Source organism: Ochotona princeps, chromosome 27 (assembly GCF_030435755.1).
Source record: "Ochotona princeps isolate mOchPri1 chromosome 27, mOchPri1.hap1, whole genome shotgun sequence".
NCBI classification, from domain to species: domain Eukaryota; kingdom Metazoa; phylum Chordata; class Mammalia; order Lagomorpha; family Ochotonidae; genus Ochotona; species Ochotona princeps.
The window spans coordinates 17,955,144-17,981,827 of NC_080858.1; the positions used below are offsets into that span (position 1 = coordinate 17,955,144).

The following is a 26,684-nucleotide window of genomic DNA, read 5'->3' on the forward strand; positions in this document are numbered from 1 at the left end:
CCAGGCAAGCAGAGCTGCATTGAGGTAGAGCGGCTGGGCTTAATGCACTGCGCTACAGTGCCCACCTGAATCATGCAGCCTTTGGAGTCTGTTGTTTCTGTGTTACTTTAGGGCAATGAGATAGAGACAAATAAGTAGCAATTTTTCTTCTGCTGGTCCTTTTCCCACATGTATTCAGGAGCTAGGGTTGGATCAGGCCAAATCCAGGAGCTAGAAAACAGAGTAGCTAGGACTTGAACCCTGTGTTCCAGTAGGGGATGTAAGAATGGCAGGTGGTGACTTAATGTGCTGTGCCACAACACCAGTCCTATTTAAAAAATTACCCCTTTTCCTTAGTGTCTTTTCCCACTAGACAATAAAGTTAAATTTAATGTTTACTTGATTCAGGATAGTTTTCTGATTTTTCAAAGTTTTTAACACTCATTTCTGTTTTATTAGTACTGTATTTTTTTTTCTTCCCTGTGGTTATTGTGATATTTGTTCACTGACCTGTTTCAACTGTCAGAGTGGAAAGGAGACAACTTGCTCTTCTTGGCCCCGGTCTGTACCCACCTGGCCCTGAGGGATAGTGCTGTCAGAGACTGGAGCTCTTCCACACCCCATTTCCCTCCAGCTCTGGGAGTCCCCAACAGAGACAGGCCTTGAAATCTTGTCCGAGAATCTAATTGTCCCTTGTCCCAGCAGAGAGGAATAGGTGGCTTTGAGGTGTATTTGGCAGATGTGTATTTATGAATAGGAGTGCAGATTTTGCTGAATTATGTGGATTTTAAAGAGACTAATAAGTGATGCCGTTGATTTTCAGAGTTTTTCAGAACTTGGAAGTGTATAGAAGTACACAGTTTCTCACCTCATGGTGACTCACTTTTATCAATTGCTTTTTGAGTAATTCATTTTTGTTGAAGATACAACTTTTTTTTGTTTGTTTTTTTTGTTTGTTTGTTTTAAAGATTTATTCATTTTATTACAGCCAGATATACACAGAGGAGGAGAGACAGAGAGGAAGATCTTCTGTCCGATGATCCACTCCCCAAGTGAGCCGCAACGGGCCGATGCACGCCGATCCGAAGCCGGGAACCTGGAACCTCTTCCGGGTCTCCCACACGGGTGCAGGGTCCCAGTGCATTGGGCCGTCCTCAACTGCTTTCCCAGGCCACAAGCAGGGAGCTGGATGGGAAGTGGAGCAGCCGGGATTAGAACCGGCGCCCTGGGGCGCTCAAGGCGAGGACTTTAGCCGCTAGGCCACGCCACAGGGCCCGAAGATACAACTTTTAAGACAATGTTCTCCAACTTGACCTACTTTAAGGAAAGAAGCCAAGAATGTCATAATTGAGTTATGAAAACAGTGCAGTGGTATTTTTTGTGCTTTAGTGTATCAGGGTATATTCAAATTGGAGAGATTATGCTAGATTGTATATGTTTTGATGAAGACTCTAGGGTACTTTAACATTCCTATATGTCAACATCTTCTAAATCGAAGACAGCAACTTTGTTAGAATATTTAACACTCTAGGGCCCAACGCGGTAGCCTAGCAGCTAAAGTCCTTCATCTGCAAGTGCCGGGGTCCAATATGGGCACCAGTTCTAATCCCGGCAGCCTGACTTCCCATCCAGCTCCCTGCTGGTGGCCTGTGAGCAATCGAGGACGGCCCAAAGCCTTGGGATTCTGCACCCGCGTGGGAGACCTGGAAGAGGCTCCTGGCTTCTGGCTTCAGATCAGCGCAATTCAGGTTGTTGCAACCGCTTGGGAGTGAATCAACAGGTGAAGATCTTCCTTTCTGGCTCTCCTCCGGCTGTATATCTTTAAAAATAATCATATTTAACACTGTTGTTTATTTCTAATTTATTTATAATTTGATAATTAAAATGGAATTGTGTATACCATGCCTGTTGAATTGGAATAGTGAATTAAAACAGGTGATTGATGATTACATCATATACATCAAAAATTGGGTGCCAAAAGCCTAAAAGGCTATCCGAGAAATTGAGAAATGATTTTTACCCCATCAATTTGTGTATTTTGACTCAGGTTTTAAGTAGTATTTGTAAACTTTTAAAACCTGCTTTCACAATTGGTAAAGCTTTTGAAGGCAGTGTGAGAGGCTGTCCTGGGGAAGGAGCTTAATTGGAGCGTTGGCCCTTGGATGGTCATGAACCAGTGTTTAGGATCACCTGTCTGACGCAGCTTCACCAGGACAAGAAACAGTGGGTGAACAGGTGCTTGAAGACACTGTTCTTCCGTACTGACTCTAAATCTGGATGGAATGCTAGAGTTCCCTTAGGAGCTTTTATCTTATTAAAATTTTGTTTAAATTAAAATTTAATGAAATTTTTTATTTTTATTATAAAGACAGTTTCCAGGGAGAGGGAGAGACAGAAAGATCTTCCATTTGCTGGTTGATTATGCAAATAGCTGCAACAGCCAGAGCTGAGCTGATCCGAAGCCAGGAGCTTCTGAGTCGCCCACATGAGTGTGCAGGAGCCTAAGCACTTGGACCATCCTCCGCTGCTTTCCCAGGACATTAGCAGGGAGCTTCATTAGAAGTGGAGCAGTCAGGATACAAACTGGTGCCCCTATGGGATCCCTGTGCTTACAGATGGAGGGTTAGCCTGTTGAATCATGGTGCTGGCTCACCATGTGGGAGCTTTTAAAAGGTATTGATTAAAGAGTTTTAGTTCAAATCAGTTTAATCAGAATCTGTCATGAAAGAACCCAAGTTACTATATTTTAAAGAAGCCTTCTGAGGTCTCTTTTGATTAATGTCTTAAGTGAAAATCTCTAGATATTTCACTTTAAATGCTGCTGGTTTGTTTGTGACAGGAAGGGGAGTTGGAGGGTACACAATCTTAAGAAATGTTTTACTAAATATTAATTATTCACACAATTCTAATGTGTTAATATTCAAGAAGTCATTATGGTTATGTGTGATGATCATTAGGTTTTAAAATTATGCATGTGTGAGTAAAGCAGTTGGGTTTTCCCATTTTTTTTTAAAGGTTTATTTGTTTTTATTACAAAGTCAGATATACAGAGAGGAGGAGAGACAGAGAGGAAGATGTTCCTTCCGATGATTCACTCCCCATGTGAGCCCAGTGGCCGGCGCTGTGCCGATCCGAAGCCAGGAGCCAGGAGCCAGGAACTTCTTCCAGGTCTCCCTCATGGATGCTGAGTCCCAAGGCTTTGGTCTGTACTTGACTGCTTTCCCAGGCCACAAGCAGGGAGCTGGATGGGAAGTGGAGCTGCTGGGATTAGATCCGGCACCCATATGGGATCCTGGTGCGTTCCAGGTGAGGACTTTAGCTGCTAGGCCATGGTGCCAGGCCTGGGTTTTCCCACTTTTAACACCATTTTTCATTGTGGTTATACAAATATCAAACTTAAATATTAAGTTGACTTTTCAATTTGCCATAAGTATTCCCTTTAAAACTTTTTTTTTTTTTTTTTTCAAATAGAAGCAAAGACAGGAAGATCTTTCATTTGCTGGTTCACTGCCCAAGTGACCTCAGGGTCTAGAGCTAAGCTGATCCAGTAGCCAGGGACTTCTTGCCAGTCTCCTATGTGGGTGCAGGACCCCAAGGCTTTGGGCCATCCTTGACTGTTTTCCCAGGTCACAAACAGGGAGCTGGAAGGGAAGTGGGGCAGCCAGGATTAGAACTGGCATCCACATGGGACCCTGGCGCTTGCAAAGTGAGGACTTCAGCCACTAGGCTACCGTGTCAGGCCTCACTTTAAAACATTTTGAATCAGCATGCTATTGTAAATACTGTGCAGAAGGAAGGCCAGTAGGTGATTTGGCTGTTTTTTACTGTTAGTTGTATTGGAGTGATTTCGTCTGAACTTGAAAGTGTTGGCTTGGGATATTATTTGGGTCTTAGAATGTATGTTAGTGTTCATAGTTCTGTTTTCCTTTTAAGTAAATTATTTTTTAAAAGTGATAGAGATCTGATGTCTACTGGTTCGCTTCTCAAATGTCTGTAGTAACGAGGCCTGGCTCAGATTGATGTTTGGGGCCTGTATTCATTATAGGCTTCCTGGCCTGGCAGGGACTCAGTTACTTGAGCCATTATCTCCTCTCTGCCAGAGTGCACTTCAGTGGGAAGCTGGAATTAGGAGTGGACCTGGGGCTTGAACCCACACTCTATAATAGAAGAACCGTGCCCAACCCATGCCCCGCTTCATACCGCTAACAGCAGAAATCCTTCTACTTTAATCATCAAAGCAGCTGTGGTTTAAGAGAACATTGGGTTACTTAGAAAATTTACCAAATGGTAGAAGGGCCAGCCTTGAAAGCTGCCAGGACAGCCAGGGACGCAGCATAAAACTGGCCCTGTGAAGCAGCACTGTTCAGTGGCGTGCACATTGCTGTTTGTGCTCTTTGACAGACACTTCACAATGGCAGGTAAAGCTGGATTGCAGGAGGAATTACTAGTTCAGATGTGCTGACTTGGCTGTTGATATTGCCTGAACCTCAGTAGAATGAATTTCTTGTGGTATTTGTCTGTGCTGCCGCCAACCACTGACTTCTGGGACTTTTAACCCTGCTTCCTCCTTTTTTGCTTCAGTTTTTCAGAATTAAGGTTGGTTTGTCTGATTGGAAAAGCTCAGGTTTCATTCTCTGTCCAAATTGCAATAAAGGATTAGGTAGTTAATGCCCTGTGTTTGTGGTCTGTCTGTATTTATTTAGAAGGCCAAGTGAGAGAGAGAGAGAATAAAGCACAACTAAAGCTTACCTGAGTCTCATGTGGATGTGACAGGGCCCTGGCAGCTGAGCATCTTCTGATGTTTCCCCAGGCACAGTAGCAGGGAGCTGACTTGGAAGCGGATAAGCCTGTACTTGAACCAGCACTTCTGAATGGGATGTTGGTGAGGTGGCTTTTATTCACTGTTTCCAGTTTCTGTTTAGTTTGGGAAATGGCTCTATCTCATTAAGTAAAGAAATCTTCAAACTTGGGGAAAATATCTAGCTGCTAAGTAGCCTGTAAAATGCCAGAGAGTCACAGCAGGACAATTTTTGAGCGAAGGTGAATGATAGTGGAATATGTGGCTCTTTGCTCGCATTTTGAATCTTTGTATATTCCCCATTTTCTAATGTTGGAAGAATGATTGAGGAGTGGCGATAAAGTCAAAAGTAGGCAGGGATGAAAGAAGACAGAAATATAAAATTTGTAACAGAGAGGACCTATGAATACTCTGCTCTTCCCTCATTTTATTGAAGTATAAAGGAGGGCTCGGCAGCGTGGCCTAGTGGCTAAGGTCCTCGCCTTGATCCCATATGGCTGCTGGTTCTAATCCCGGCAGCTCCACTTCCTCTCTGTCTCTCCTCCTCTCAGTATATCTGACTTTGTAATAAAAATGGAATAAATCTTCAAAAAAAAAAAAGTATAAAGGAAATATTTCAAATATCTCAGTATATGACAAATTATAGAATCAAACCCAAGATGTTTTAAGTGACAAAGAGCAGATCCTTGGTAAGTTATTTATGCTGCCTGTGTTCACGTGATTTTTACACGTGGTTGAAAGGAGTACGGAATCAGAGCAATCACACGCAACTCACAGCAGCATAGAAGTGCAAGTGTTAGAATGATGAGCTCCAGTTACTGTGTTAGTTAATAAAGAACTGGAAAGTGAGTTGGTTAGGGAAGCTTTCCTTCAGTGGTGAGCAGGTGCATGGGTTTGGAACAAAGAAAAAAGGGAAAGGCATTTCAAAGGAAGAAAACAAAGTATATTAAACTAATAAAAAGATTGTATATGGAAGCCAGTAATTGGACACTAGGATTCTTGAGTTGTAGTCCAATAGTTTTGGGATTGGCTGTTTGATAGTGGTTCTTAAAAAGAAATTGATTTAGGTTTTGAAATTGGAGAAAGAGTAAGAACAGAGCATGCAAGCTCTATCAGATAGTTCACTAAATGCCTTCAACAGCTAGGACTGGGCTAGAACTCAGTGTGGTTGGTCGTAGGAATGGTAGCAACCCAAGTACTTGGGCGATCATCTGCTGCCTCCCGGGATGTGCATTGGCAGGAAGCAGAACTGGGACTCTAACTTAGGCACTCCAGTGTGGGAGGTGGTTAACCACAGCAACAGCTTAACTATGGAGGCAAATGCTTGTCCCTAGATTTTGTTTTGAAATGTTTTGTCCTGTTTTTACAATTCCACCAGCAGCATGTGAATGTTCCAGTTTCTCTGTGCAGCACCTGTTATTTTTAATTATAGCCATCCTGTGAGTGTATAATGCTATTTTGTTTTAAATTTGTTTTGCATTTTCCTCATTACTAAATGAGCACATTTTTTGTACTTACCGTTTGTAAATCTTTTTTTTTTTCCCAAAGATAATAATAATCTGAGGTCTGGTCTCCTACGTGGGTGGGTTAAAGTTAGGCCTGTAAAGGTCTTCCCGTTTCCCTCTTCTATAACCCACCCAATCTCAGCCCCCTCACTTACCTGCAAGTGGAAGTCTGAGAAATCACTCCCCACCTGTCACAGTCTACCTCAGCAGGCCTCTCTTCCACATGTTTCCAGAGTCACTTTTCTGAACAATTCACAATCCCCCATGCCAACCAGTGCTCAGATTCCCAGCCCTGGCCTCTAGCAATGTGCTATGCTAGCCTGGGACCCTGCCTATCAACCCAGGGCCCACTACACTTGCATGGGTTCCCAGACCCTGTCTGCTGACATGCTGGTGTCTGCACCCCTACATAGTTAAAAAAAATAGGGAACTGTACCACTGTTTTCAGTTTACTTTGAGGGTAGGAAGCTTCTCTCTTACTATAGGTTGAGAAATCCTTGCACGGAATACTTGGAACCAGAAGCATTTCAGATACAGATTTTTCAGGTTCTGGATTATTTGTCCATATGAAGTGAGTTATCTTGGGGATTAACTTGAAGTCTAAACATGAAATTCATTTGTGCTTCATATAGCTAAGATACAGCTGAAGGTAATTTTGTACAGTTTTTTTTTGTTGTGCCTGCAGTTAAAAAATAAGTACAAGAAAAATTAGATGTATAATTAAGAGTAAAAATTAAAATGAGCCCAGGAGTTGAAATTAGTATACCACATTGTGTGCCGTTAATGCCTGTACACATAGCTTTTATGCCAAATTATTTAGAGAAGAATATTAATTATAAGAGTTCATTTTTTTTAAGGAGAAAGCTATTCATTGATAAATCGCGATAATGCAAGTTAATGCCTATCAGTCATCATAAAGAAGCTACTACATAATCAAATGAAAAATGAATTCAGGGAGAGTATTCTGCCATTGTAGTGAAAATGCCACTTGGTGTGCCTATTTTGCATGTCTTAGTCTTCACTCTGCTTGCAATTCTAGCTTCCTGCTAATCAGGCCTTGAAAAGAAGGTAGCAGTGAGGCTTAAGTACTTGAGACCCTGCCACCCATGGGGCAGATCTGGGTTGAGTTCAAGGCTCCTGTCTCCAGTATTGCCAAACCGCAACTATTGTGGCCTGTTGAAAGTCAGCCAGTGACTCTGGCTCCTACAGGAGCGGGGCAAAGTGCACTTCACTTTAAAGCAGTTGATGTGAAGAGGACAAAGAAAAGACTCTCAGAAACTATTTTTGATGTGTTTATTGGACAGGTAACTGAAATTCTCATGGCGTTACTAAAAATTTTAACTTAAGAAAATGAATTCTACCAGGCCAATTAGTGAAATAGTAAAGCATATGTTGTTTGGGTGATGGGATGTCCTAGTGTACCAGTTGCAAAAAAAGTGGAATCAAGAAATGAATTATGTGTATCGTTCAGTTTTAAATTAGGGGAAATGTGTAGTAAAGCTTCATAGATACTACAAATTTGTACAGTGAGAGCACAGTGGAGAGAATATTCAGTTTTATTGGAGGGGCTATTTTAGGCAGATGTTTTCTGGCTGAGCAGTTGTTGGCTAGAAGGGTGGTATTGAAGTGGATAACTTTCAGTTAGTGGGAACACTGTGTGCCTGACTCTTCTACCTTTGCATATTCAAGGAATAGTAAACAGCTTGTAACTGGAGCATAGTACAGCAGTAATTGTATTTATTACAGTGAAGTTCCATTCTCGCTTCAAGGACACAACCTCTGTAATAAGACACAGGCACAAGATGACCGAGTGAGTGTTGGGTGTTACTAAGCATGTGAACATCCACTGTACACTTGCCATTCTGCTAGATTGTTTGAGTGTAGGAGATAGGACAGGAAGTAAAGCATGGTTCTCTGCAGTGGTCACGTGCAGCAGTGGATAGCTGCACCTGGAGCAACGTGTTGAGAGTTAATATGCAGAGCACAGTGTGCTGGAGGAAGGGGACATTTCATGCTGCTACTATTTCATTTTTAGTGCATTTAGACCAGTTCAGTTTGTATCACCTATCGTTTCTTTGGGAAGAGGAGTTTGGAGAAGTTACTGTAGTTAATACATCCTTCATGATAATAAGAAAGGATTCCTCAGGGCATCTCTTTATTCATGCAGAATTCCATTGTGATGCACATTTTCCAAGCAGGAATTTTATTTACTATAGCCATATCCAGATTGTTGCCTGTCTCTTAATAGATTACTCCTTTTCGTTGCCTGTTGTAAAAACGCATAACCAGAACAAGTCTTCCATAATGCTTTCACCGTCTTCTGTGAATCACAGTCTGTTACTAAACTGTGGTACCAGCAGATTGAGGGGAAGTATGGAATGTTGTAGGTGACTTTTTGTCAATTCTGTTTTCAACTTAGTTCTATCAGGAAGCAGTTACCTGTTCATTCTGCATCTCTCTCTCCATTTGTAAGTCTGATTAATTAATCAGAATAAGGTAAGACCGAGTCCGGTGTCAGACAGAGGAAGGATGTGTGAATTGTGCATGGCTGCTTCCCTTTTCAGTCTCATTAAAAACAGGAGTTTCCATTGGAGACAGTTTTAGTTTTTTTTTCCCATAATAAATTTCATGGCCAGCATAATGTTTTTGAGGACCTATGTTTTTTTGGTAGTAAATTTTTATTTTTTTTAAAGATTTATTTATTTTTATTGGAAAGTCAGATGTACAGAACGGAGGAGAGACAGAGAGGATCTTCTGTCCGATGATTCGCTCTCTAAGTAATCACAGCTGATGGTAGCTGAGCCGATCTGAAGCTGGGAGCCAGGACCTTCCTCCGGGTCTTACACACGGGTGCAGGTCCCAAGGCTTTGTGCCTTCCTCTATTGCTTTCCCAGGCCACAAGCAGGGACCTGGATGGGAAGGGGGGGCTGCCGGGTTAAGAACCTCGCCCCAATGGGATCCCTGCGCGTTCAAGGCCAGGACTTTAGCTGTGGGCCACTGCACTGCCCCCCTCCCCCGCCCCCCTTTTTTTACTCTTACGGTTGTTACACTTTGAGATTGGCTTGATTTCACATGTAACTCTTACAGTTTCTTTTGCTTTCTTATTGCAGTCCAGCTTCTTAATTAACATCCTTTTTAGTTACCTTTTCTTTCCAACTTTAGGTGACACTGATTTCTGTGTTACTCTGTTATGTTATTTTTATGTTATTTTAGCACCCTGGAAACAGAAGGAAAAGCCATGAGGAGGTGTATGTAATTCATTCATATGTTTTTTTTTTTTTAGGACTTATCACTGCCTTCCTAAACTGTCTCTAGTTCCTGTTTTGTTGAATGAGAACAGTACACATCATTCACATTTGTCATATTGTAGTTTCCATTCTAGTGTGTTTTTAGTCTTGCAGGGATACTTTCCTTTTGTCTTCTCATCAGGGCTCCTTTGGAATATCTTAAGTTTTGTCCCTTAACTTTCTTCTCTAGTTTCTGTTCCTTCGGACCTTCACATGGGTGGCAGGTCCCCGAGTACTAGGGCCACTTTCCACTTTTCCCAGGCCATTAGCAGGGAGCTGGACTGGAAGTGGAACAGCCAGGACACAAACTGGCACCTTATGGGATGCTGGTGTTGCAGGAAGTAGCTTTTTTCCTCTGTGCCGCAAAAGCAGCCCTACTCAGTGATTTTTTAAAGTATTGAATAATAACTTGATAACTTGTATTTTTTTTCTGCTGCTTTCCATTCTGTGTTAAAGTTGTAATGAACTTTTAACTTAAATGAAAATATGTAGTATTTATGGATGAAATTCATTAAATTTTACATGCTTGAATCAATGAAAGCATACTAGCAGGCTTCGTTTAAAAATTAAAATTCTGCAGTGTTTGGAGGTGGACATTTGGCCTAGTTGTGCATTGAGATCCTCTTGGTGTGCCTGCATTCTGTATCAGAGTGCCTGGATTCTGCTCCTGACTGCCTTGCTGGCTCCTGATTCTTACTCATGTGTACCCTGGGAGGCAGCTGGTGGGTTCCTGCCACCTGCCTGTCTGTTGAGTTCTGTGCTGCCTGGCTTCCTCCTGCCTCAGTGGCTCTTGGAGGCATCTGGAGAAGTCAAGCACCAGAAAGGAGAGCACTCTCTTTCCTGTGTCTCTGCCTCTCAAATAAATAGAAGCAAAATGACTTAAAATTCTAAATTGTCATCGGGTTCTCATTTAAAAAATAGTTCAGTTTCATTTGTTGTACTTAGAACCTTTGAGTGTCATCCGTGAGGTAACATGACTGGATATACTTTGTAGGGTTACATAATGGAGGGATTGTGTATTTGCTTTGATAGTGGCATATGAATACTTTTATTAGGAAATTCTTGTTAGGATGACTGATTCATTGGCAACAAAGTTTTATTTCACTGTGTACAATTCCTTTTTCTTTGAATTCTATGTGATTGATGTATGTATATTGATCTCAGAATAACAGCTTAACTGTGACCATAATTTTACAGTAAAACTATAGCACAGCACATGTACGCCAAAGGAAATATTATGTCTGTTGGACATGGGATTGCTTTCTTGACGAGTCAGTCTTGGTGTATAGCACTCCTGGTTTTCATATCCTACAGCTTTGCTGTGCTTGATGGAATCTTTGGGTTTTCTATGTATGAGAGCTTGTCACATGCAGACAGTGACATTTGGGTGCCCTTTATTGCTTTCTCTTATCTGATTACCCTCACTGAGACTTCCAGATAATATGTTGAATAAAATTTGAGTGATCAAAGCTATTATCAGGTCAGATTGGTGTTTATGGAGTTCTGCTCTAGTGAGTTTCCTGATCTCAAGGTTTGTAGCATTTCTGAGCAAGTGCCTCATGTGTATTGTTTAATCTATTGATTATTTGTTGTGAAACAGTAGGCACAGTAAAAGTTAAATTGTTGTAGATGCAACTTTTTTTTAAGTTTTTATTTTTTTTTAAAATTTTTTTGGAAGTCAGAATTAGCTGAGTTAAGTCAAAGCCAGGAGTCACAGGCTTTGTCTGGGTCTCCCACATGGATGGCAGCGGTCCCAACACTTGGACATTTCTGCTGTGTTTATCAGGCCATTAGCAGAGAGGTGCATCAGAGGTGGGGCAGCTGGGATAAGATCTGTCGTTGATATGGGGATGTGGGTTGCTGGTGTCTAGGGTGGTGGCCTTTATGCCAGAGTGTTAGTCTCTGTTACTGCAGCTTTTTGAACTAATTATTAAAGTGAGATTACTATCATTTTAAATTAAGGTAAGACCAAATAGTGTGTACAGAAGCTCAGGACCAAGAAGCTTGTTGGTATTTTCTGGGAAGCACAAGTTAGTCACTGTGTTTAGGGGGAGATCAGCAAAAGAAGCCCTCCTGGTAACCCTGTGCTCCTGGGGTTCCACTCTGAGAAGGAAACCTGTTTGTCAGATTGACGCTGCAATAACAGGCCCTTTTGTAAAGGAGGTATTTGTTTATTTGAAAGGCAGAGTTAGCGAAGGAGAGAGATCTCCTGTCTGCTGGTTCTGTTTCCAAATGACTGCAGTGTCTGAAGCTTAGGGATCTAGAACTTTATCTGGGTCCCCACATGGACCCAATTACTGGGGTCATCTTATCTGTTTTCCCAGGTGCATTATTAGCACAGAGCTCAATTGGAAGTGGCGCAGTTAGGACAGGAATTGTGTCACAGCAGGTGACTTAATCCTCTGACACAGTGCTGGCCTCAACAATATGTTTTACTGTAGGAATTTTTTAGGAGATAAAACTGGAAAGGCAGGCTGTGCCTGGTAAAAAGCCCCAATCTCTTTGTAGAAATTCATATTAGTTCTTTCTGTCATTGCTTTTAGAAGTGTCCTGCACTCTTTTCACCTGGAAAATTGAAATAACTTCCTGATTAATTTGTATTTTCTCTTAAACTGGTTGGCTGACACTGTAATCTGTATAAAATGCCGGTGTTCGACTCCATCTGCCTCTGTCACAGGTGAGCAGCTGAAAAGAAGTGTTAGCGTGCTTAAAAAGTCACGTTGAGACTCCCAAGAACATGCACAGCCTTCTTGTAAGATTAGAGCCCTTCGTTCTCCAGGCTGACCTCAAAGCTTCCATCTTACGCAGTGATAATGTTGGAATTCCTGTAGCTTCCTTTCATGCAGTTTGTTCTACAGTGTGGTCTTCCTGGCAAGCTTTGTTCTCATGAGAAAAAAAAATCATTGTTACAAAACCGACTTGCTCCTTCAAGGTACATCTGGTGGGACTTATATCTTCAGTTCCTTTTAGAGCACCTAGATTGTATTCACCATTGTTACAGCCTTTGCCGTGTGATTTGGAAATCGTTTTTCTGAAAACTCTAAATATCAGGCGCATGCCTAGTGATGTTTACCATGTAGTAAGAGCTTAGTGTTTAGTTGCACTGAAGAGAACCAATGAAAAGGAATGGTTAATTTAATTTAATTTTATTTAAATTTTCTTAAAATTTTTTTTTAACTTTTAAAAATTATTGCCATCTTATGATACAGTTCCATAGTCCCTGGGATTTCTCTTTCCCCCTCTCCAAGTCTCCTTGCCCCTCGCATGAGTTTCCCTATATTGTTACTGTGGTATAGTTCTTCATAAGAATAATTAAAGAAACGTTTTTGTTGAAGAACATTCAAATGTGCAGGACCATGCAAAGCCCAACTGTACAAAGCAGTTGGTATTACTCCGTAAGTAAATCATAATGATTTTGTAACATTTTTGTCAAAGCATTAAATTTTCTTTTCTTTTTCTTTTTTTTTTTAAGATTTTATTATTATTGGAAAGCCGGATATACAGAGAGGAGGAGAGACAGAGAGGAAGATCTTCCATTCGATGATCCACTCCCCAAGTGAGCCACGACGGGCCAGTGCGCGCCGATCCGAAGCTGGGGACCTGGAACCTCTTCCGGGTCTCCCACGCGGGTGCAGGGTCCCAAAGCTTTGGGCCGTCCTCGACTGCTTTCCCAGGCCACAAGCAGGGAGCTGGATGGGAAGTGGAGCTGCCGGGATTAGAACCTGTGCCCATATGGGATCCCGGGGCTTTCAAGGCGAGGACTTTAGCCGCTAGGCCATGGTGCCGGGCCCTTTTTTCTTAAACTATGTTTTTTTTTTCTTTTTGTTTATTATCATTTTATGATGCAGTTCCATAGATCCTGGGATTTCCCTTATCCCCTCCCCAATTCCATACCCCCTCACTGGGTTCCCCTATATTATTACTATAATATAGTTCTTCATAAACAGTCATGTCCATCGTTGCAGGCATGGACAATGGCAGAGAGCCCTGCATCCTATTGTCAAGATATAGTAAACAGTTTCAGTGGGAGTCCATCTGTAGTCTGGAAGTAGAAATGCATACTACATTGTATCCTCACATCTGGACATGATAGTCTCCATTACACAGTTACTATACATCCCCATAAATGAAAAGCCACAATACGAAATCAACAACAGAAAGAAAAATAGAAATTTACAAAAAGCATTACATTTTCTTACCATCTTATATAATTATGGAGGGAAACAAAAAATAATAAGACTAATAGTAGTATTTAATAACTTAAAATATTGAAATATTGGGAATTGCAGTCTTTTCTTTACAAATAGTTATTAGGAGTAGTTTTGAACAGTGTATGCTTTCTCTTACTGTATAATTTACATACAGCAAATAAACCTTGGTGAACTCTCTTCCTTGTTTAAATTTGGAGCAACTGCTAAAATGTTTCATTTTTGGTATTTTCATTTTTTTTCTGATTTCCCCTCCTCTGGAACATTTCTTTCCCTTCTATCTTAGCTGTTTTCCTCATTGAGGTCGGGATGTTTGCCTTCACCAAGTCCTCTGGCTGTGTATCTAGGTCTCTGGAATGGCCAGCAATATCAGCATTCCTAGAATTATGTTCCTTTCATATTTTACCTTCAGCATCACCTCTCCTCTTCCCTTCCCTCACTTTCTTGTTTCTTTATTTTGTGTAATTTCTCTTCTATAATTGTCTATTTTGGTCAAATGCTGCTTTGATTCTGAGTGGGAAACAAGGAGGTGGTCATATAACCCCACTCCCACACACTGTGGGAGTGCTGTCTGTGGGAAGCAAGGAGGTGGTGACGTTGACACACACACACACACACACACACACACACACTGCTCTCTGCGTGCAGCCTAACTTATTGATAGTGCCCACTTACAAACTTTGAAAGAAATGGCATATTTGACCATCCATCTTGATGCACATCTGTCACATGGAATTCTTTCTGTGAATTTATGATTCCTATTTCACAATCACAAAAGTTTGAACCATGTTGTTAGGACTACTGTTATTTAGCTAAACTGCTATAACTGAAATTCACACATACTAGAACTACGCAAAATAGCAATGATCAGTACAAAGTAAGAAGAGGAAGTTAGGAACTCTCAAAAAACCTGATAAGCCTTATTTATAATAATTATTTCTGAATTAGTAGAGCCAATCTGTGAATTCAAGTTATGAAAAAAATTGAGAAAGTGTGTGCATCTAGATCTTTAACTTAAGGTGTTTGCCATTGTTAGGTGGTGTGTGTGAAACTTCTAGTTAAGAACCAATTAATTTAGGAGAATAATGGTTGCCCTCCTTTCTCCTCTATGTAGAAATCCAGATCAGTGGGGTATAGGTGGGAGGATACTAAAAGGATTTATAAACAAAGACGAAAAAATTTCCAGGTAGGAATATGCTGACCGTGGATTGAACCAGTAATAATAATTGTACTTTGGTTGATATTAAACTACTAAGAGCTGTGATGTTATATCATTGACAGTTCTCTAAACACCGTCTTTTTATTTTTAAATATCCTAAATAACTAGAGCAGTGAGCTGAGTAATAATTAGCTGAAACATTATTAAAATGTGGGTGCATGCCATGACCTTTGAAGAGTTGGCACTCAGATTGTCCAAATTAGTGTGTCAAAATGTGTAATGAACATTTTTTAAGAAAGATTTATTTATTTTTATTTGAAATTCAGAGTTAGAGAAAAGAGAGGGAGAGAATATGAGAGAGAATCTCCCATCCACTGGTTCACTTCACAAATGACTGCAACAGCCAGAGCTGGCTGGTCTGAAGCTGGGGGCCAGGAGCTTCCTCTGGGTGTCCCACGTTGGCGCAGGGACCCAAGACTTTGGGCTGTTCTTTGCCATTTTCCCAGCTGCATTATCAGGGAGCTGGTCAGAAGTGTGGCAGCCAGGAGAAGAACTGGCACACATGTGGGATGCTGGTGTCTGAGGCGGAGGATTAGCCTGCTGGGCCTCTGTGTAATAAAATGCTACCATCAAATTCTTTGGTAATCCTTGGAGTCATTTTCTCTACCAGCTTGTTCTTCAGGTGTGGTATTTGTCTTCTGCCAGTTCTTCTAGGCAAGAAATCTGTAATCTAATCGTTAACATTATTAAGAACCATATGCCTTGGAGTTTGTTAGCTATGGCACAAGGAATTATTTTTCACATGAGGAAATAGATACCTTTGTTTGCCTTAAAAAAAGATTTATTTATTTTTATTGGAAAGGCAGAGTTATAGAGATAGATGGAGAGACAAATCTCCCATCTGTTGGTTCACTCCCCAAATGGCTGCAGTGGTCAGAGTTGGGCCAGTCCAGAGCTGTCAGCCAGGAGCTTTTGCTGAGTCCCATGTAGGTGAGGGAACCGAGGACTGGAGCCATCCTTCACTACAGGATTGGAAGTGAACCAGCGCCTATATAGGATGCTGGTGCCATAGGCGGAAGCTTAGTGTGCTGCACCACCATGCAGCCACAATTTACCCTTTTTTCTTTTTTAAATGAAAGCTTTTCTCAGTGTAGACATAGAGAAAACACAGACAAATTATGAAACAAAAACATACAACACAAAGTTAAGAAGTAATTATAAACTAAGTAAGTGATCAATTTGTAGTCATGTAGGGCTCAGTGAAACTGTAAAGTATTCAGAAATGCAGCATACAACCTGATTTTGGATTTAAAAGAGAGGCTTTTTAATGGAACTACTGTTGAAGCTGAGTTTTGAAAGAAGGTTATTTATTTGTAGAGAGAATGCCTTGTGGCAGTGAGGAGTGTGCAAGCTGGGAGGACCTAGCACATGTAAGTAAGTGGAAGAGTTCCGTAAATGAAGTCTCAACAGATGGGTAGAAGCCAGAGAGTAAAACATTAAGGGTTAGGCCAATGATTTGCCCCTTATTCTAAATGCTAGACGTCTTAGACAAGGGATTTGTAACACGAACTTTGTTACAGCATGTGGAGGGTTTCTAAGTACTTTGCATACATTTACTGCTTTAATCCCAGCAACTGTAGGAGGTAAGTTCATCTTTGATCCTTGTGCTATAGGCGGAGAACTTGAGGGACAGAGAAGTTAAATACTTTGTCAAGGTCACCTGTCTAGGAAGGGATAGAGCTGGGCAGCCCAGCTCCAGAGCCTGCACTCTGGGACACTGTGCTGTTCTCTTTCACAGTGTGAGTTTCCACACTTGTCCTTGTCATCATGCAGTTGACAGTTGTACATTTATAACAAAACGACACTGCTCCAACATAGCGTTTCTCCAAATATATTGTGTGTATCACTAGGAGATCCATGGATAGACACCGTTTATTTTAATTGCTGTGTGTTTATGTTGATAGATTGCTATCTGCCTGCATTGAGGGCGCTGTTTTCTGTCTGGAGAGCTGAAGTCATTCTCAGTGCCTGCTCTTCCTTCATCTCTGTTGACCATGTGTGTTATTTTCTGCATGCTGTCACCATACCAGTGATGTCATAATTTCTTCAGGGTTTAACTGAAGTAGCATTTTAACTGTTTCCTCTGGCCTGCCAGATTTACAGTAAGTTTTTTTTTAAAGGATTTATTTATTTTTATTAGAAAGATTTACAGAGAACAAGAAAGACAGATCTTCTATCCACTGGTTCACTCCCCAAGTGGCCAGCCAGAGCTGAGCTGGTCCGAAGCCAGGAGCTACTTCTGGGTACCCCATGCGGGTGCAGGATCCCGAAGCTTTGGCCCATCGTCGACTGCTTTCCCAGGCCACAAGCAGGGAGCTGGGTGGGAAATGGAGCAGCTGGGACACAAGCGGCACCCATTTGTGATCTCAACACCTGCAAAGTGAGGACTTTAGTCACTAGGTTACTGTGCCGAGCCCATACAGTATAGTTTTGATACCTGTGTTTGTTCATAACATAAAAGGAATATTATTATTTTCTGAGGATTGTCCAAAGTAATATCAACTATTGAGTGATCTTTGTTGTTGGAATTTAGTCTCTAAAGCCCAGTCTGCCCCTGACTTCAGGAGGGGTGGTTACTCTTGTACATGATGATTACAGTGCCCACAGGAACCCAGTCAAGTCTGTTCTTCAAGAGAAAAGTTGGAATTCTCACCTCCCCACCTTGTTTTTATCTTTCAGTAATCTGAATTAAATTTACAGAGTTGTATAGCTGTTACCACAGTCCCATTTTAAAACATTTCCATTCCCCCAAAGAGAAACTTAGGCAAATTCCTGTGGCCTACTCTATGTAGCCACTAATTTATTTTATGTGTCTATATATTTGCTTTTTCCTGAATTGTTCACATAAATGGAATCACAATATGTAGTATTGGTTCTTTTTTGTCTTGAGCACAGTATTTTTGAGGTTATTCCGTGTTACATGTATCAGTAAATCATTCTTTTTTATTGCTGAATTGTGTTCAGTTACATAGATACCAAGTTTTGTTTTGTGTATCAGTTAATGAATAGTTGGGTTTTTCCTGCTTTTTGGCTATTATGAGTAATTCTTATACATTTTTTATGGGCAGGTTTTTGTATGAATATAAAATTTTATGTCTCTTTAGTAGGGTAAAATTAATGGGTTGTCTAATAAATTTATAGATAACATTTTTAGGAAAAGTTAGGTTTTTTTAGAGTGTGCCATTTTTCATTCCTGCTTCTCTGCATCCTTACCAATGCTATAAATATGTTTGTAAAAATTATTAAGTCATTCTTATTACTATTTAAGTGGTACTTTCTGTGATTTGCACTTACCTAGTTACTAAGATTTTGACCCAGTTTATTGCTTCTTATTTCATTTTCTTAATGGACTTTAAATTTTGATATAGTTTTTTCTTTATTAATCGTTGTAAATAAGAAATCTTTACTTGGGGGCAGGTGTTATGGCAGGTAGATTAAGTTGCTGCCTTTGAGGCTGCCATTCTATAGCTGATATCAGTTAGAGGTCCAGCTGTCCTGCTTCCAGTCTAGCCCTCTGCTAATGCTCCTGGCAGAGCAGAGGAAGATGGCCTGCGAACTTGGTCCATGCCACTTACATGGGAGGAGCAGGTGGAGATCCACTGGCCCAGCACCGTTGTTGTGGCTGTTTGGGAACTGAACCAGTTGCTGCAAGGTCACCTTGTCACTGTGTGTCACTGTTGTTCAAGAATCTATATTTAACCCATAGTCACAAAGATTTTCTTCCGGATGTTTAAATTTATGTATATAATTCATTTTGAGTTAATTGTTAGTATTATAGATTGTTGCTGTGGTATGGTTGGAAAGGTTTTTAAAAGTGTTTGAAGGATTTGAAGGAGTTTTGTGTGTGTGTGTAGGGGGTGGGTGTGGTTGGAGCACAGGAACAAGAGAACTCTCATCCATTGGTTCGTTTTTGCAAGTGGCCATAACAGTCAGGGCTGAACCAAGCTGAAGCCAAAAGTCAGGAACTCTGTCTTGGTCTTCCACATGTTTGACAGAAGCCCAAGTACTTGGGCCATCTGCTGCGGTCTTCCCAGGAGAGTAGCTGGGACTCAAACCAGCATTCTGGTAAGATGCCAGATGACAAGTGGCATGTTAACCCACTGTGCCAAACCCTGGTCCCTTGGATGCAGTTTGAAGGGTGGGGCAGAAGCAGTATGGTCATCCACTGAGAGAAAAACCTTTCCTACTTATTTCTGCAGAAACTCAGCTGATTGTAATATGTTTTGATCTCTAAGAAAATATTTGGAATGGGAGTGATACAATGGTTAAGATGCTGCTTACATTGACATCATTGGAGATGAGAGTACCGGGTTTGAGTCCTGGCCTTGCTTCTGAGTCCAGTTTGGGAAATGGGCATTCTAGGAGGCAGCAGGTGATGATGGTGATGATGATGGTGATGATGATGGTGATGGCTTAAGTTTTTGACCTGAAGTGGATGTTTTGACCTGAAGTGGCACAGCCACAGCCTTGACTCTTACAGACTAGTGGGGAGTGAGCAACTGCATGGAAAGATCTGTTTTTGTCTCTCTCTGCCTTCATAAATAAATGAAAGTTTAAAAAAGTATCTGAGATTACATGCATGATAAAGAATTTTGTCTAGAATGCATAGTAAATGCTTACAAACCAATAAGATGGTGATTAATAGAACTTTTAAAAATGGGCAAAAGATCTTAATAGACATTTCACCATTTATACAAATGGCCAGCCAGCACCCAGAAATATGTTCACCATCTACTAGGCAAATACAAATCCAAACCATAGTAAGACAACCACTTTACACAACCAAGAATGACTAATTTTGTTTTGAAAGACCATCTATAGTTTCTTCTAATTCTTAAAAATTTCTTCCTTTGTTCTTGGGTTTTACATATGTAAATTTATCCATTTGCAAGGCAGTAACCAAAGAGAGGAAGGGAGAAACAGAGAAAGATCTTTGAAGGTCAATCAGCTGATTTGCTTTCCAGAGGGTGACTGTGGCTGGGGCTGGGACAGGCTGAGAGCAGGAGCTTCATCCAGGTCTTCATGTGTGCTAGGGGTCCAAGGATTTGGGCCACCTCCTGCTGCTTTCCTAAATGTAGTAACAGGAGGCTGGAACTGGAACCATATGAGATGCTGGTGTTGCTGATGGCAGCGTAACTCATTACACCATAACGCCGACCCCCATTGGAATATATTTTTAAAAGGGATTTCAAAGTTCTGTTTACTGAGTTCACATACAGGTTGCACTGCACTGTTCTTTCAGGTACTTAATCAAATTTTAGTACATCTAGACATGTTAGGTAATACAGTCATAGGTTCTGTCCTCTCCTCAGCCTTGCTTTGCTGCTTTTGTTGTTGATCTGTTTAGTGACTCGCTTAGACTAATTCTGCTGTGTGTTTCTTCCTCTGTGAGTTGCCAGTGATGTCATTGCTCAACCCTGCCCTCCCCTCACCTTCTTTTCAAATGCTTAATGTCTGACTTTTTACCAGTGCATCACTATATCTTAATAGTCAGTCAGTGAGTACAAGTTGTTCCTGACCACCTTAAGCCAGTATAACTATTCCAGCATTTTCCTTTGAATCTGTTTGTAGTTTGAGGGTTGTGTGAAATTTTAGGCAGTTTCATGTTTACCTCACGGTCTGCCAGAGCGAGCTTACAGGTTTCCCCAGTGTCTCCTGAGAAGGAGCGGCCTTGTGCATACACACAGCTTTCCTGACCCTCAAGGCTGGAGGCCCTCTTTGGTTCTCCTTGGCTGTCTTCCTTCTAGGGTCTTGCTATTGAGTTTCTGGCTCATCTGATTTTATTGGGTACCCCTAGTCAGTATCACTGCCTGGGTTAATAGTCACCTTGGTTGTATTTATCCTTGGTTTTGATAACTTGCTGGGCATAGAGTTTTCCATGACTTGTTCGAAGCCTGTCTTGCAGAACAAGGTAGCTGCCAGTCCTTAGGGTTTGCCTCATCTGCCCAGAGTGGGACAAATCCTGCACGTGGGCATGGATGCAAGTAACACTTAGGTAAAATTCCGGAGTTCTTACTTGACTGTAGAATTTTCATGTCTAAATGCTTCTCATTTTGCTGTATGCGTTTTCATCAATTTTCAGATTATTTTTTAATGATTTTGTCCTGCTTATCAGTACATTTAGGAAGCAGATTATTCTGCGCTTCGAAGAGCCAGTTTGCTAGCCATGGTCTTTGTATTGTTTTTGCCTTTGGCACATGTTTCTATACACTAATTTTTCTAGCTATTCCAGAATACAAATCTGTCACTTTAAAAGTTTAAAAAGTCTTCAAGAGCCTTGTTGTTCTAGAATAAAAACCAAATATTCTCAAAGGCTCAACATCCCCTGCTATATTATAGTTTTATATGACTTTAATCATCCCCTTCTCCTTCTGGGCGTACCTAATCATAATCCTCACATTGGGAGCTCTGACTTGTAAGTATACTTTAGAATCTCAAAGGTGTGGTTTGATTTTCTGTTCTTCATGTAAGTTTGCATTATGTAAGCTTGTAGCTTTTAGCAATGAGATTATTTGGCTGGAGTTTATCATCTGAAATAGGATGGCCATTTAATAAGGTTGCTAGAAGACTCGAGTGAAATGATCCGTATAAGGCCATTAGAATAGTACCTTGTATACAGAAGGTAGACTTAAACTTATTTTCTACCCTTTATTTATTTATTTATTTGTTTATTTTTATTGGAAAGTCAGATATACAGAAAAGAGGAGAGTCAGAGAGGAAGATCTATAGTCCAGTGATTCACTGCCCAGTGGCTGCAACAGCTGGAGCTGCGCGATCCGAAGCCTGGAGCCAGGAGCTTCTTGCGGGTCTCCCGCGCGGGTGCAGAGTCCCAAGGCTTTGGGCCATCCTTGACTGCTTTCCCAGGCCACAAGCAGGGAGCTGAATGGGAAGTGGGGCTGCTGGGATTAGAACCGGTGCTCACATGGGATCCCAACGTGTTCAAGGCAAGGGCTTTAACCATTAGACTTCCATGCTGGGCCTTTAATTTCTACTTTATAGTTTTCCCTTGCTTATTGAGTAAGCAGTTCATATGAAACAGTGAAAATATTAGTATGTGAACATGAGATCCTTCCAGTATCACCATTAGACCAATTGCTTAAGTTATTTGTGAATTGCAACTGAGCTTCAACACATTGACTACCTCATATGTTGTTCATAGAAACATTAACTTTTAAAATATATAATTTTAATGAGCATGTGACACATTCAAAGTTTACTTATTGTATCATGGAAAAAGTTCCTTTTTTACTTCTGTAATGACACTATCCTATTGTGAAACAAATTTCAAAACTCAAAATTATAGGTAAAAGCAGGTGTAGTTTAGTAAATTCCTTCATGGTCTAGCCATGGCATGATTGGGATATTTATAATTAATATAATGTTAATATGTAATTTGAAGTTCCATGAGTTTTGTCCCTGCCCGTTGTCTTTATATCATTTTCACTGCCATGTCAGTTATAATCAAGTAGTTACTCTACCTTTTATTCTCCTCCAGTTTACATTGGTTCTGCATCCTTTTTTTGACGTCAAGGACCAACATTGCTATTGCCAAAGATCAGTTGTTTGCAAATGTCCCTCAATTTGAGTTTCTTTGGTTGTTTCCCTTGGCGTTTTTGGCAGAAATGTTATCTAAGAAACTGTAAAAGATGGTGTATCCTTTTCATTGTATCACATTGAGGTACAAAATGACAATTTATTCCTTTATTGACAAGGCTAACTTAGATGGTTTGGCTAAGGTGATTGTTCAACTTTATTTTTTCTAGCATAGTCATTTTCTAGCTTGTTCTTAATGATTAGTATGTGAAAAGGTACACTGAGATGCCTAAGTTTGTTTTCCTCCTAGTACACTTTGGTCCTGTAGTTTCAGTATCCTTAAAGTGTCACATTTTTTAGGGGGGTTTGTTTTTTAAAAACTGATAGTGATAACCATAACATTTCTGGTTATATTCTTATTTTGTGGCTTTATTTTTATAATTTCTAGGTTCATGTACTGGACAGACTGGGGAGAGGTGCCAAAGATAGAACGTGCTGGAATGGATGGTTCAAGTCGCTTTGTTATAATAAACACTGAAATTTACTGGCCAAATGGATTGACTTTGGATTATGAAGAACGAAAACTTTATTGGGCAGATGCAAAGCTTAATTTCATCCACAAATCAAATCTGGATGGAACAAATCGGTAAGAATGCCGTAAAACTCTTTCTTAACTGTAAGAAGACTGTGATGGCTTGTTACATTAAGCGAAGTTAATTTTCTTAAAACTTTGTGTATTTTTGGTATTCAAAGAGAAGGAAGAGACTTAGCTTTTTTTAAAACTAATCTCTCATCCATGTATGCACAATTGAGAACTTACGGACTGTATTTGCTCCTTCCTTTTTTTGAACTAACTTGTTTGGTGGTATTTAGTCAGGGTTAGTATCTCTGCCTGCACCTAAAATCGTTGGAAATATAAGATATTGGTTAATGCAGGTGTGAGAATATTACTAGTGCTCTAGTTACTTCACATATTTCAGTTGAGTGATTTACATTATGTGAAGATATTGTCCCGTGAGTGGAGAAGACAAGTAATGCATGTTTATGAAGAAAGAAAACAGTGAAACATGTAGTTGAATCTAATGATTTCTAGTAATGTGATTTAAAAGCTTAATCCAAGGGGATGGGCATTTGGCCTAGCTGTTAAGATGCCTCTGGACATACCCGCAGCCCGTGCTCAAGTGGTTGAGTCCCTGCCCGCTCACCTGGGAGACCAGTTGCTGTCTCCTGGCCTCCATTAGGATCTGACTGTTGGGGCATTTGGGGAGTGAACCAGCAGACGAAGTTCTGTCATTCCCTCTGTGTGTGTGTGTGTGTGTGTGTGTGTGTGTGTGTGTGTGTTTCACTCTGTTTCCCTTTCTCCCTGGCGATCAACCAGATATGTAACACACTTTTCAGACTTTTTTCCATTTAAAAATTGGTTGATTTGTCTTGTGAATTCTAACAGTTTAAAAACTACATTCTAGATAAAAGTTCTTCACTGGACGTATGATTTAGGAATACCTTTTTGATCTGCGGCTTGTGCTTTTTGATTTTCTGGAAAGTGTCTTTTTAGACACAAGAGCTTTTTGTTTTTATAAACTACAGAGAGACACACAAAAACAGGGTCAGTCAGTCAGAGATCATCCAGTACTGATTCACTCTCAGATTCCTACAATAGCTGCTACTGGATCAGGCCAAAGCAGGAAGCCAGGAGCTTAGTCTGATTCTCCCATGTGGTCGCTGGAAAGTCAGTTACTTAAACATCACCGCTGCTTCTCATATTCTCTGTGAATAGGAACTTGGAGTTGCACTGGATCTGAAGCCAGTCATTTGGGTAAGGGAGGTAAATGTCCCAAGTGGAGTTTTAGTTGCTGTTCCAAGTCATTGTGTTCTAGATTTTTATATATTTTTAAAGACATTGAAGGAAGGAAGGAATCAGGAGAGGGCATCTCCATCTACTGGTTAACTTCCTCAGTGGCTTGAACTGCATCTGGGTGATGGGCCCAAGCACCTGGGCCATCCTGCATTGCCTTCTCAGGAACATTGAAGGAACTAGATCAGGAGTAGAGCAGCCGGGACTTGAACTGGCACTCATATGGGATGCTGGCATTGCAGTGGTGGCTTAATTGGCTGCACTACAACACTAGTCCCAAGGCCTTAATTTTTAATAGGCAAACCAGGAGCATTGTATGATTTGATGAGGGGAGATGGAGAGATGGTGGATAAGGTGGGAGGGTTGAGCCAGTGTATTCTAGCAACACTCCACTGAAAGGCTATTATCCCTTCCTCACGTGTTCCCTTAAGGGATACCTTTTTATTAAGCTTTTAATTTTTGTGTCCAGCCTTTACCAGTTTTTTTTTTCTTCCTGATTTATGTGTGGCACGATGTCTTCAGGTCTGAAAAATGTGAAGGCTAGCATCACAATTGCAGTAGCTTCTGGAAGTAGCTGTCCTGTTCTTCCATCACTAAAGACCTGGGAAGACGGCCTGGCATAATGACATAGCTTGTTAAGCTCTCGCCTGCAATACCAGCATTCAGTGTGGGTGCTGGTTCGTGTCCTGACTACTTGACTTTCCATCCATCTCCCTGCTAATGGGCCTGTTGTTGCCCCATAGCCTGTTCAGTCAACCTTGTCACGGTTCAAGTGTAAGAAATAGTGGCAAAAATTCAAGTCTTCCATAAAATAATAGATAATTGAAGAAATACAGTTAACATTTAATATAGAATTAGTTTTAGTTTCTCCTTCTATTCAGTGCCGCAAGTGGAAATGATTTCTTCACATAAGAATAACAGAGCTTGGGCCCGGCGGCGTGGCCTAGCGGCCTAAGTCCTCGCCTTGAACACGCCGGGATCCCATATGGGCACAGGTTCTAATCCCGGCAGCTCCACTTCCCATCCAGCTCCCTGCTTGTGGCCTGGGAAAGCAGTCGAGGACGGCCCAATGCATTGGGACACTGCACCCGCGTGGGAGACCCGGAAGAGGTTCCAGGTTCCCGGCTTCGGATCGGCGCGCACCGGCCCATTGCGGCTCACTTGGGGAGTGAATCATCGGACGGAAGATCCTCCTCTCTGTCTCTCCTCCTCTGTGTATATCTGACTTTGTAATAAAATAAATAAATCTTAAAAAAAAAAAAAGAATAACAGAGCTTGTAACCATGAATGATTATTGGATTCTGTTGAGTGCTTTTTATTAGTATTTACGAATGATCATGTGATTTTCTTTTATGGATGCAGTTGCTTTCATTGATTGGTGTTTAGTTATGCACTTCAGTCTTTACATTTAGGGGATAAATTCTACTTCATTTTGGTTAGTAGTTCTTTTTAAATGTCGTGAGATTCTCTTCGCTAACACTGGTGGAGTTTTTACACCTGTTTGTAAGAGAGATTGATGTATTTGTAACATCTTTGTTTGGCTGTGGTATTAGTGTGATAGCCTCATAGATTTTGCTGTGAAGTGTTTGCTTTTCTATTTTCTGGAAAAGTATGTGATAGATAGATACTACTTCTTGTGGAAATATTTGGCAGGATGCACCACAAAGCCATTTGGAGCTGGAGATGTCTGATTTGGGAGATTTTTAATTGCAAATTTAATTTCTTTGTTTTGGGGCCTGTCCAGGTTTTTTATTTCCTTTTGAGCCAGTCCTGGATACTATTTTCTTATAATGTTTTCGTTTCTGATCTGTTATTTGATTTGCTGACATAAGGGTGTTTGTTATATTTATTGTAATTCTTTGAAGTTTCTGTAAAGTTGATGGTACTGCCACTTTTCCTCATAATATCACTCATGTTTTTGTAGTTTGTGCTTTTCCTACTTTTTAACTGTATCTCCTTTAGGGCTAGTTAAAAAATCTTTTCAAAGTACCCATTTTTGGTCTTAACCAATTCCCCCCTCCCTTACATTATTTGTTTTATATTTCATTGCTTTCCACCCCCGCCCCGAATGATTTTGTTGTTGTTTTGTTTGTTGTTGTTTAGATCTCATTTACTCTTCTTCTGGTGCAGTGGGTTAGAGCATCACTTTGGGACATTGCATTGCAGATCAGTCTTTCTGCTTCTGCTCCTGCAGCTCTCTTCACCTTGGGAAGCAGCAGGTGAGCGCTCAAGTGCGTGGGCCTCTACTGCTTGCTCCTGCCTTCAGCCTGGCCAAGTTTTTGCTCACTTTTGCTCTCTGC

The 26,684-nt window shown here is 40.9% G+C and overlaps 1 protein-coding gene across 2 annotated transcripts in view; it reads left to right on the plus strand.

The window, feature by feature from the left end:
• Positions 1-26,684, plus strand: part of LRP6 (LDL receptor related protein 6) — a 117,392-nt gene that overhangs the window by 30,526 nt on the left and 60,182 nt on the right. For both annotated transcript variants that reach the window (XM_058655788.1, XM_058655787.1), the window contains one exon: positions 22,978-23,175. In XM_058655788.1, the coding sequence (XP_058511771.1) occupies positions 22,978-23,175 (198 nt within the window). The remainder of the gene's footprint in view (positions 1-22,977; positions 23,176-26,684) is intronic.